Source organism: Taudactylus pleione, unplaced genomic scaffold (genome assembly GCF_031769625.1).
Source record: "Taudactylus pleione unplaced genomic scaffold, aTauple2 ptg000199l, whole genome shotgun sequence".
Lineage (NCBI taxonomy): Eukaryota > Metazoa > Chordata > Amphibia > Anura > Myobatrachidae > Taudactylus > Taudactylus pleione.
This window is the reverse complement of record NW_028284601.1, coordinates 4577001-4589504: the sequence shown is the minus strand read 5'-3', so window position 1 is coordinate 4589504 and position 12504 is coordinate 4577001. Positions and strand designations below refer to the sequence as shown.

Here is a 12504-nt window from a genome sequence, read left to right as displayed (position 1 = left end):
CCGCTATTTTGTGAGCAGTTCTGAGTTAAAAAAAACCAAGTGACGTGGTCAATGACACTGCTATATTAATTATGCACACCCATAAAACGCCCGTTTTGACCTTTAAGCACGCCTGCGTTCTGATCTCCACTCCCCGTTTTCAAGCACCTTCCCCTGTTACCACCCACATACGCCTCATTCTGTCACTCAAAATAGCAGGCACTCGCTATATTGCGTACAAACGATTTTCAGCCGCACTGACTGGTTCGCGCATGCGTACTAAAAACCGTACGCATGCGCAGATGTGCGAACATCGCTCGGAACGAGCGTACTGCCGCTAGCGAGTGGCTCTGAATGAGGGCCTATATGTCTAATGTTACTATTGACTCCTTACGTAGAGATTTTCCTATAGAAACGCAGAGTTTGATGGCAGATAAGATCCTCTTGGCCCATCTAGTCTGCCCTTTTCTTTTTTTAACCTTTTGTACACATCTATACCTTATTTCTATAATGATTACATCTGCCCAGCCCCAGAGCTTATTTTGGTTGGGTTAGTTCAGCGAATTCCATCACAACTAATTTCCCTGCACATTGTTCCTCTTACTTCCCTGACTAATCCTTTACTGACTCCCTCCAAGCCTCAGGTGTCCTTGCTGACCAATGGATTATCTCCAGGTGACCTTCAGGCAGGTATCCTTTGCCATAGAGACTGCTCAGGATCATTTGTAGAAATACCAGATAGGAGCTCCTCTGTTTTTCGTAAACCTGAGATTAATTGCATTGCTTTTCTGTAATACACTCCACCTTTTGCTGACAGATTTAGCTTTGGCCGGGACTGCCTGCAAGGTCACCTGTGTCTAGACCACCTGCTGGCCCTCTAACTGCATGGGCTCTGTTTTTGCTGTTGTGTAGTGTATTGAGTTTGGGAAGAAACTAATATCTCCTCTCTGATGTGATTCTCACAGAGCTGGACTGTAACACACCTCCTGCTCCAGCTGTTGTCTATTAGTATTTGTTCTTTTTGTTTTTTATCTGTTTAACTATCACTCTAATTCTGTCTGTATCCTGTATCTGTGTTCTCATTGTTTTATTTGTACCCTATATTCTTCTGTTTCCTATGTTAGTTCCTTCTTTACAGTCTCAACTTTTTCTTTTTTCTTCAATTCTATTTTCCTTCTATGAAGGGGGTGTATCAATCCTTCCAAAGAGGGCACGTGGAAGTTGCCCATAGCAACCAATCCAATTTTGTCTATCAGTTTATAGAATGTGAACTGGATAAATGATAACTAAAAGCTGCCATGGGCACTTTCTCCACTTGTCCTTTTTGGAAAGTTTGACACATCTGCCCTATAGTCTCCTACTTTTGTGTCCTGACTTATTTCCCTGCTAGTCTACTCTTTCACCCCATCTTCAGCTTTCTGTCTCTCTGTTACCACTCGTTCCCACCACTCTGTCTCCTTGCTCTAAGCATTTTCCTGCTCCGAGCCTCCTCCTTTCACTCGCTCATCTTTACCTCTGTCCCCCCCCCCCTGATTTTCACCATTTTCTTTTGTTACCAACACCAGGAGAGAAAGTGATGGCAGATGACCAATTCACCCAGGATCTTTTCCGCTTCCTTCAGCTGCTTTGTGAGGGACACAATAACGGTACGAAACAAGGGGGTTTATGCTGGCCAGTGACCATAGACTGCAGCATTTTCAGGGCGATCCAATCAAGTGGTAGAGAAGGGCTGAGCGATGGTCCGATAACAGCCATACACTGAACCATGATGTACAATTCTTTGCATGTTAATCAGTGGAACAATGGTTGCAATGATTGGATCTTTTTGACAATCAAATAATACAATCCCAACTGTTTTTCGTCCGTTTTCAGTAATCGTTCAGAACTGTGGTGCATAGGCCTGTTGGCCGACTTTTCTCAGGCCTAGAATATTGTCCAGTATGAAAGTAGCAAAGCCATGACATGGGATAGGCACAAGTTGCCTTAGGCACTACAAAACATTGGCTTATCTATCTAGATATAATCTAATTCCTGCTTCAGATTATGAGCAGCGACGTGAGGTCTGAACCTAAGCACCCAAGGAGGAATCCCAGCGTTTCTATGGCATGTTAGATTTATTTAGGACCCCCACTGGGTGTCTGCACGGTTACTTGCCCTAATTTTTTGGAGACATTTGTCTGTGTATCTCCTTGAGTTACGCCCTTTAGTAGATGGTGTACGCCTTATCTTCTGCTTGTACGTGATTGAAACACGTTCTTCTCCTTCAGATTTCCAAAACTACCTGCGTACCCAGACTGGAAACACCACAACCATCAACATTATCATCTGCACAGTGGACTATCTCCTGCGCCTACAGGTAAACTTCCGAAACAGGACCCGCAGACCCCTTCCCCTTAGTCTTGTGTAATGTATACAATCAACTAAAGTCTGACAATCCATTCCCACCCCAGGAATCCATCAGTGACTTCTACTGGTATTATTCGGGAAAGGATATCATTGATGACCAGGGAAAGAGGAATTTCTCCAAAGCCATGTCTGTGGCGAAGCAAGTGTTCAACAGCCTGACAGAGTATATTCAGGTAAATGGGAACTTTATTTAAGTATTTTTTTTCCTTCCTTTGCAATCCTTACATCAAGTTGGGATGAATAGATTACTCATTCATGTACAGGAGCAAATGAGATTGCCTATTTCTCCAGAATAATGATTTTGCTTTTAAACTAATTGCCGCTTTAAATCTAAGGGGTCTATTTACTAAGCAGTGTTAGGAGACAGAGTGAAAAGTGATAAGAAAGTGATAAGGTGCCAGCCAATCAGCTCCCAACTGTCATTTTTCAAACACAGCCTGTGAGGTGACAGTTGGGAGCTGATTGGCTGGCACCTTATCACTTTCTTATTACTTTTCACTCTGTCTCCTAACACTGCTTAGTAAATAGACCCCTAAATGACTGTCTCGCGGAATCGTGCCAGCTCACGCAAATTGCTGCCTATTACATTTGGTTGCTTAAACTGTTTGGTTTTTTTTTTGCTTGTAAAAGACAAAAAGTGGGACTGTGCTGGCAGCTATGTCATGTAGACCAAGAGGTATATTTACTAAAGTGCGGATTTTTAGAAGTGGAGTTATTGCCCATAGAAACCAATCGGATTCTTGCTATTATCTTCTAGAAGGTGCTAGATAAATGTTACGTAGAATCTGACTGGTTGCTATGGGCAACATATCAACTTCTAAAAACCCGCTCTTTAGTAAATATACCTCTAAAGGTGCATGCACGTAACGATTTTTTAACGATTTAACTATAACGACGTCGTTATCGTTCAATCGTTAAAAAAATCGTTCATTAAAGTGCGTACACACACAACGATTTTTTGAACGATTTAACTATAACGACATTGTTATCATTCAATCGTTAAAACAATCGTTCAGTGTAAAACAATGAATGATTATCGTTCATGCGCGTTCACGTTTGTCGACTGTAGTTTGTAGTTCAGTCAGACTGGCCAACTGAACGATTTTCAATAGAAGTTGCAACATTTTTCGTTCAACACACAGAAAATCGTTTATTATGTAAAGTAAAACCAACTACTTTGTAAAACGATTTTCGTTCACTTTTTCAATGGAAAAACTGAACGAAAATCGTTCAACGAAAATCGTTCATTAGTTGCATCGTTGTGTGTGTACGCACCATTACACTTTAAAAAATCTGACGGATAATCTGACAGAAAATCGTTCATGAAATCGTTCATAAAATCGTTGGTAACAAATTCGTTGTGTGTGTATGCAGCTTAAAGCTGCATACACACACAATGATTTTGTAAATGAACGATTTTAGTAAACGATTTTCGTTCATTTTTCCTTTGAAAAAATGAACGAAAATCGTTTACTAAAATCGTTCATTTACTATATGTAATGAATGATTTTTTTGAATTACAAATGATTTTTGCATATTCCCTTAATGAAAATCGTTGAGTTGGTCAGTCTGACTAAGCTACAAACGTGAACACGCATGAACGATGATCGTTCATCATTTTAACTTAGAAAGTGAACGATTTTTTCAGTGATTGAATGATAAACGATATCGTTAACGATAATCGTTCAAAAAATCGTCGTGTGTGTGTGAATGCACCTTTAGAGTTCTCTGTACTTGTAATTATTATTAGTATGGACTTGTTCTGCTACACTAACTCTATGACTTAGGGAAGTCATGATCTACCTCAGTAAAATTCACTTTAGCGTATCTCCCCTAGGGTCCATGCACTGGTAACCAGCAGAGTCTGGCACACAGTCGCCTGTGGGACGCGGTGGTCGGTTTCCTGCACGTCTTTGCTCATATGATGATGAAACTAGCCCAGGTAAGCACATTCGCTACCTCCTATACTACAGCCCCTTTCACCTGTGCATCAATCCCTTGTAACTCCACCAGCCAATGACTGGAGTCTGTGCCTCTCTCCTCTCTGACATGTTCAGCAGTGTTCCTCCGCCAGGATAAATGTAGTCCCAGCATTGTGTGAGATATGTAATACCTCATCGGGCCCATTCCCTGTAGCAGTGGGCGGCCACTTCCAGGTTACACCCATCATTATTGGGGCACCTTGTGTAGAATTTTAAAGCTTTACTGAAACGCACATAGCTGACGAGAGTGAACCCTGGTGTGAATGAATCCTCATTGCTGAGGAATGTTTGGGGCTCATTCAGTGTGCGCGTTTGTTCCTTGTATGGGCCTGATTCCTACGTGGATGCAGTGTCGATGTCGGACGCAAGCGGACGATTTTTTTTGGACGCAGAGAGAGACCATTTCAGTGGGAGTTACTGGATGGTAGCAGGAGGGTGGGCTAGTCAGACGCACACGAAGTGGCTTCGACTTTTTACGCAGTCGAACTGATTTCAGCGGCCATGTTCAGATTTCATCCTGCTCCTGCATAAGGCTGGTGCAATGTTCGAAGATGCATCTTAATACACAAAGCATCAGATTAGCGCTGCTGCTGGTGGCTGCCTTTGTACAAATCCTATTGGCTGCGGCATTAACACGAAGGCGCAGTCGCGTTGCGCAAAATGTCACAAATTTGGCTGCATTAGCGTCCACCTCTGTATCACGCCCTGTATCACGCCCTCTCTTTAATGGTTCTATAACGCTGCACTCGCTCACTACAATAGGATAATAAAACGTTATTTTATGTCCTTTAATGCTTCGTGGCTGCCGTACAACTGTAAGGAGTCTGTAACAGCATTTTAGTGGCCCCCAGCTTACATGAAAGTGGTATAGACCCTGTGTGACATCATTTTTTTTAATAGTGTTTGGCCTGCGATCACATACTTAAAACAAGGGTGCAGCCATCTTCTTGGAAATACTTTTACAGCGATGAGTTAGAGAAAAGTGCAAACACCCCATTTGCAGTACATGACCACTTGTATTTTGTGTGAAAATAATGACCCAGTATGTACAGTACATCCCCATAATAGCTGTATACACCCACAGTGTCAGTGTGTGAGGATCAGGAGTGTGGCTGGTATTATTCTGTGTGTGAACGTTAGCAGTGAGTGTACATGGAAATCTCTGAGTCTTGTGCGTCTCTCAGTACAGAGGGCGTTTCCTCAGTTTGCTCCCAGATTGATGAATAATGAACGATCTCACCCTGGGACTGTACACCCATAAAACACCCCATCGGTGACCATCAATATTATAAATGACAGCATTAAAATAAGTCTCTCCTATGTCAATAGGCCTCTCTTTACATGTGAGGGTTAGTCGCTGACTGAGGGTCAGATAGTAGTAAAATTATATTTTGTATGAAGTGATTCTGAATAATACTTTTATTCCAATATGTAACAGATGCCCCAAAACGGAGGACTACGAAATGGCGTAAGAATAAATCTCTGTGGCACAGCTGCGTTTCCTTACAGTCTTTCAGCTAGACGTGCTCCCTGCCCTTCTCCGTCTCTGTCTGTGTGCCCGCTGTGTATTCACGCTACCCATCTCCTTATTATTATAATCCAGTTTGCTTTCAACCTTTTTGTTTCTTCTTTTTCTCTGGAGACTGGTCTTTCGCCTGGGATTATTGTGAGGAATAATCACTCTCACGAGTCTGTGCTTGTGCCAGGGTTAAGAATAATTTGTCAGGTGATTTGACTTACGGTGACACCGTTACCCATATGCGATGGAGGCCTCGTTTTGTGGACTGAACCAATATTGATCGATTCACGTATCGGGCGATTATGTATTAAACCTTCTAATTTGGACAGGTGGAGAAGTTGCCCATAGCAACCAATCAGAATGTAATAGAATGTACTTGATAAATGATAGCTAGATTGTACTTGATAAATGATAGCTAGAACAAATTCTCCACTAGTTCTCTTTAGGTTTTCTACAACTCCCCTATAGCGTTCAATAAGATCTTCATTGGGATCTTTGGATTCCCGCCACACAAGATCACCAATACATATGTAGCTTGTCTGCGGAGGAGGTGCTCTCCAGTGGTAGTAATTCACAAAGTACAATCTATATTAATGACTCAGGGTGTTTTATACCCTAATTACCAGATTACAGTTCACATACAGGAGGTTTGCCAGTTTCACCAACTTTTTTCTTAATCATAATTCTATCCTGGTGAACTTTATATTGTATTTTATGGGGGCATTGTGAGATTTTTTATTTTATTGCATAGTCACGTAATATATATATTTTTTTATTTTACGATATTGTAAAGGGAAATGGGGGCAAAATTATTAATTCCAGAAATCCCAGAAATTTGTCCAATTTAGTCTCCATATATGGGTATGAATATATGGTATATATGGGTGTTCTTTATGCGGGTTCTGATGAAGTTATAGGACCTATTTAGTAGTAAGTATAGTGCTTGCAGCACCTTTAACCAAGAGGTTCCCAAACTTCACCATTACGGTCCAGGTTTTAAGGATATCCATGGTTGAGCACAGGTGATTTAATTAATACCTCAGTCAATTTAATTTAACGATCTGGACTCAAGCTTGGATATTTTTAAAATCTGGACTGTAATGGCGGAGTTTGGAATTTAACCAATCACTGCTGCAGGTATATCTCCAGGTAGTTTCAGATTGGCAAATGTAGATTTACTATGCCAAATAAGCATTGAGAAAATAATTACTATGGACCTGCATGCCTCATATCAATAGTAAGGAAATTAATGGAATCCTAGTATTCATAAAGTAGTTTAAAGGTTTAGGCTAGTGGTTCTTAAACTCGGTCCTCAGGACCCCAAACAGTTCATGTTTTCCAGGTCACCTAGCAGGTGCATTCATTATTCACTGACCTATGTTAAAAGATCCACAGATGGAACTAATTATTTCACTTGTGATTCTGTGAGGAGACCTGGAAAACATGAACATGCACTGTTTGGGGTCCTGAGGACCGAGTTTGAGAACCTGTGGTTTACACACCTAAGAAATGATGGTACAGCTATCCAAATTGGGCTTTGTTTGTGTCCATTGGAGGTCAAATGGGAGTCTCAGATTTAACTCTTACTATGGGTCAGTCAGTGACTACACAGGGCTTTATTATTGTGGTTACTTGTCTTTAGTGACTTTCTAGTTTTGGTCTATCCATCCCCCCCCCAGTCTCTCTCTCTCTCTCTCTCTCTGCTTCTCATAGTCTTTACCTCTGCCTTCCCTCTTCTTTAATCTCCCATCTGCTGTCTCTCTCCCATCATCCCACTCTCCCCCATTTCCCCCCTTGTTTTGCCAGCAGCCGTGTGACAATACGGGGTTTTGTGGCCACGTCCCGCTTTCCTGGGGTGGTCTTACTGCTTTCCTTGTGAATTTGGCGCCTCTCGACATTTGTCAGTCACGGGGGGGGGAGGAAGGAAGAGGAGAGACAGAGTATCTGCATGGTGTTACCTCCCGGTGAAACTTAGTCTACTGCTTGTACAGTCACAATGTAGCACAATGTTTGGGGAGTCCTGCCCAAACCATAAGATACATGCCCTGTGCCCCTAAACTAGACCATTCATAGTAGATTGCATCTGATACCCCCCTTTATTCACAGGTGCATTTACATTCAGGACTAGTGCACACAGAGCTACTTACGTGAGTCAGAAACATATGCATCAAGCAACCCATGGTTAGAAGGAAAGCCCCTAGATACCACATCTCTCCCTCCTTCTCCTCCCCTCACATGTCTGTCTGTTCCATGCAGCATCTTTTACTGTTGCACAATGCCTGGGGTGAAGAGGGAGGGATTGTGGGAACATGTTAAACTGCCTTTCTCACCCCTTCACCCTTAACCCTTCCATCCCTGGTGTGCAGTCCATCTCTCGTCCTCCTGCAGTTGCTAGACCTGAGGGTGGAGAGTTCTGAAGTTCTTTAGCTAAATGTAGTTTAAAAAGTTTTGCTGCTTGTTCTGAAGTCTTCATAGAAATCACTGTTCAGGTATGACGATAACTTTGCCTGTGTGCGAGATGACACTAAGGGCTGTTGATAGACTAACAGGATATTGGAGGTTTCTGAACAGAATCAGTAGGTTGTGAGTATCCATTTGCTTGTCCTCTCTAAATGGAACATCTGCAGTACAGTGGTCTGGAACATTTCTGTGCTAAGGAGCTTATTATACCACCCTGCAGCCCAATCTTCATGACATAAAGAACGTTACAGGGTTCTCTCTTGGGTGAAGTGGCCCACTGAGTTCCTTTCAGACAAAAATGGTTCATTAGAGAAGTACAGACATTGTCCAGGCAGTTATGCAGTTTAGGTGTGAAGATTCGCCTGGCAATACGCAACACAGATGGAACACCTTGAGTCTGTACAATCCTTAGTAAGAGTAAAACAGCTTACTTACTAAACTTATTGGAGATCAGCTTGTTAGAGCTAGAACTACTCACCTATTAAGTTATACAGCAAGTTCAAACTTACAACATGTACTATGTTGAAACTATATAAAAATATCTTTAGTGCTACAAAATTTTTTTTATAAGTCATTATGACCCACACCTGTGTTCCCCACTGCTCACAAATCAGAAGAGCAGAGTGGTGCATTTTTTTTTAGTTAAATAAATAAATAAATATACATCTTGCATATTTAGTTCACGTGTGCTGTTACACATTGCTTCTCTGAGACGGCTGAGGTTTCGAAACCTTCGCTTTGTCTTAATTGAAGTTGAACTAAACTAAAACTAAATTGGAAAAGCTTCATATTTTACTAACTTGACAAAATTGCAATAGCAAAGTATCAGCACAGCCACGGCTAGAGGAGGCACAGAATTTACTGACACAATTAAATAGGGAAAGAAGAATATATAATCATTGTCTAGTGTCCTATGATTGTCAACAAGACATGTCTAGCCACCTTGCATGGTCACGTTGACCTTATATAGATAATTTTGGCCAGACTTGATTGGCTGGCATTGTGCAAATCAGTGCTTTGTCTCTGAATTTAGGGAATAACACAAATTATCTATGACCCATGAACAGTTATTTTTTGAATGTGCACAATGATAGCTCTAGAGTTTTCTAATATATGACTATTTTGACGATGTCTTCAAGATTCCTTCGTAGTCTTTCCAAGAGTGGTGTGCCATTCTCTAGTGAGCTTTGCCATGTTATAATAAAATATTGACTTTATATGGGCTGGTGAAGGGGTCAATGATATGTAATCATGTTTTGAGACAGTTCTCACTAGTTGTGTTTAAATACTTGTATTTCTATTGCACTGCACACAAGGATCATTTCTGGAGTCGCTTCTACCCTGAGGTAAGGAGAAGATCACTGTGCAGGTCAATGCGTTTTCTCCAAACTGGACACTCTTCTAACTGTTTGGGTAACCTTGGCCATGGCTGGTAACTTGATATCAGCACTTTTAATAAATTGATTTGAAGGTTGGAGAATTCCCCAGTTTTCCATGTGTTACAATTACTCTTACCACGTACAGTATATCGCAGTCCTTACTGGACGGGAACAGTCACAATAATAAGCCGATATAACTGGACAAGAGCTGTCTTTCAAAGTTTACTGTAATTGTTTCTGCACAGACAACTCCAGATTGTTTCCCCAAAATTGCAGAGAGGAAAATCAAATTTAAAGGGCTCAGCAACCTGTTGCACTTGATTTCTGCTACATTGTCTTACTGTAATTTTGAAAAAAACAAAAATGAGGTTGTTGTTTGATTATATACTGTATGTTGATTTTGTTTAGGCTATTTTTTTTATTTTTTTTTGGCTCGTGATATTTTTTTTAATTAATACATATTTTTGGAAAGTCTGAAATAAACATTCATCACTGGTGGCGCTAGTCACAATTTCCACATAGGCAATTGAACTGGTCAGGTTATACTATGTCATTGTATGTTTCTCTGTAGGACTCCAGCCAGATCGGGCTGCTGAAGGAACTTTTAGACCTGCAGAAAGACATGGTGGTCATGCTGCTCTCTCTTCTTGAAGGTGAACAACGTTTCCCAAATGTGTCATTGTTATTTGTTACTAATTGCATGTTCTGTAGACCGAATATTGCAAACTTACTAAGCTCGAGTGACATTGGCCAGTATGAAGAATTTTTTCCATTGAGTGACACAAATGATGACCTAGAATGTCTTCCATTGAGTGACACAAGCATTGGTTGGAGATATCCATCACCGAGTGTCCTCAGTAATCATGGAAAGTGCCATTAAATGACAATGGTGGTGGGGAAAACTAATGTCTTCTACGGAGCTACTTCTGTGTTGATTGAAACACTGAATCTAGCGATCATGCAAACTTTGTTCTATTGGGGAACTTTACTGCTGGTGTAGAATGTATTCTATTGGGTGACACTAGTGATTAGTGGATCATTTCTTCCATTGTGTGACAATAGAATAACAGAGGCTATTCCCATTGGTTAATAATGGTGATGAGACAGAATTGCTTCCATTAAGTAAAATTATTAGCATTGGTGAATGTCCTCCAGTCACCGGCTCTCCTTACGAGTTGGATGTACTTCACATTGTTATACTATTTGTGTAAAATGTGCATTTAGTTTTCTACTTTGCTTAGCTGGATTGAATCATATACGGCTGTGTCCACGTTGCCTGCTACCTCTAATCTAATAAGGACCTTATATCACTGAGATGTAAATGGGAGGAAAATATTGGGTCTTTCTCAAATGAGGAGAAGCTACATATTCAGGGAGACACTAGTGATATCCTGGATGCAACGTCTTGTCTCAGCAAATCCAGTTATCTATTCTACATAGAGTCTTCTATACTCCAGAGGGCCTGTGTAAGTCTTCCTTTGAGCTCTCCTAAGTCACAATGCAGAATGTCTACTGCTGGGTGGCAGTAGCATTTTATTCCTTCATAAAGTATAAAGAATCCTTTTTATGGAGTGCCATTGGTGGAATAGAACTCATTATGAGACATTAGAACTAGTAAAACTGAGAATTTCCTGGTTTAAACTTGGTAGTGATGAAGATCAACCTACAATGCAAGATGCCATTGTGCTGATGGTCTGTATGCATTTCATCCTCTCCAGGTAATGTGGTCAATGGGACAATTGCTCGCCAGATGGTGGACATGCTTGTGGAATCTTCTAGCAATGTGGAGATGATTCTTAAATTCTTTGACATGTTCTTGAAGCTAAAGGACATTGTGGCTTCTGATGCATTCAGGTAGAGTATTGGTGGCTAGGAGAATTGTAAGACAATACCAGTCTAATTGTTTACTGAATGTTATGCCGAAGTATTTCAGACCCTAGGATAATATATATGTTTTTCTTTTATTGCAGAGATTATGTCACAGATCCCCGCGGTCTCATATCCAAAAAAGACTTCCAAAAGGCAATGGACAGCCAGAAACAATACACAACATCTGAGATCCAGTTCCTTCTGTCCTGCTCCGAGGCTGATGAAAATGAGATGATCAACTTTGAAGAATTTGCCAACCGCTTCCAGGAACCGGCCAAAGACATTGGCTTCAACGTGGCAGTATTACTAACCAACTTGTCAGAGCATGTCCCTCACGATACCAGGTTGCAGAACTTCCTGGAGCTGGCAGATTGCATTATCAACTACTTTAAGCCTTACCTTGGCAAGATTGAGATTATGGGAGCAGGTAAAAAGATAGAGCGCATTTACTTTGAGATCAGCGAGACCAATAAAGCTCAGTGGGAGATGCCTCAGGTCAAAGAGTCCAAGCGCCAGTTCATCTTTGATGTGGTCAATGAAGGTGGTGAGTCAGAGAAAATGGAGCTCTTTGTCAACTTCTGCGAAGACACCATTTTTGAGATGCAGATTGCTGCACAAATCTCAGAGCCAGAAGAAGAGAAGGCGGAGGATGATGACGAAGATGGAGGAGCAGAGGGATCTGGAGAAGGAGAGGAGGCCGAGAATGGGTCTGATCAGCCCGAAGCAACATCAGCCTTTGGAGACTTTATGAACAATGTGATAAACTTCTTCAAGATGTTCACCTACAAGAACCTCAGAAGACAGTACCGAAAGGTGACCAATACACATTGGAACAAATATATTAACCGATATACAAATCTTTGCTTTATTTTGCTGGTACCCACTGGTCAGGGGTTCTAGGAGGGGCCCA

At 41.3% G+C, this 12504-nt stretch overlaps 1 protein-coding gene across 7 annotated transcripts in view; it reads left to right on the top strand.

Moving 5' to 3' along the window:
- The window catches only part of RYR1 (ryanodine receptor 1), a 211666-nt gene that overhangs the window by 180790 nt on the left and 18372 nt on the right, over nt 1–12504 (top strand). For 4 of the 7 annotated variants that reach the window (XM_088477047.1, XM_088477046.1, XM_088477045.1 and 1 more), the window contains 7 exons: nt 1545–1625; nt 2247–2335; nt 2430–2558; nt 4223–4327; nt 10297–10378; nt 11444–11579; nt 11696–12407. In XM_088477047.1, coding sequence (XP_088333173.1) covers nt 1545–1625; nt 2247–2335; nt 2430–2558; nt 4223–4327; nt 10297–10378; nt 11444–11579; nt 11696–12407 — 1334 coding nt within the window. Of the gene's footprint in view, nt 1–1544; nt 1626–2246; nt 2336–2429; nt 2559–4222; nt 4328–5805; nt 5836–10296; nt 10379–11443; nt 11580–11695; nt 12408–12504 lie in introns of all 7 variants that reach the window. The other 3 variants (XM_088477043.1, XM_088477044.1, XM_088477042.1) reach the window with 1 other exon arrangement.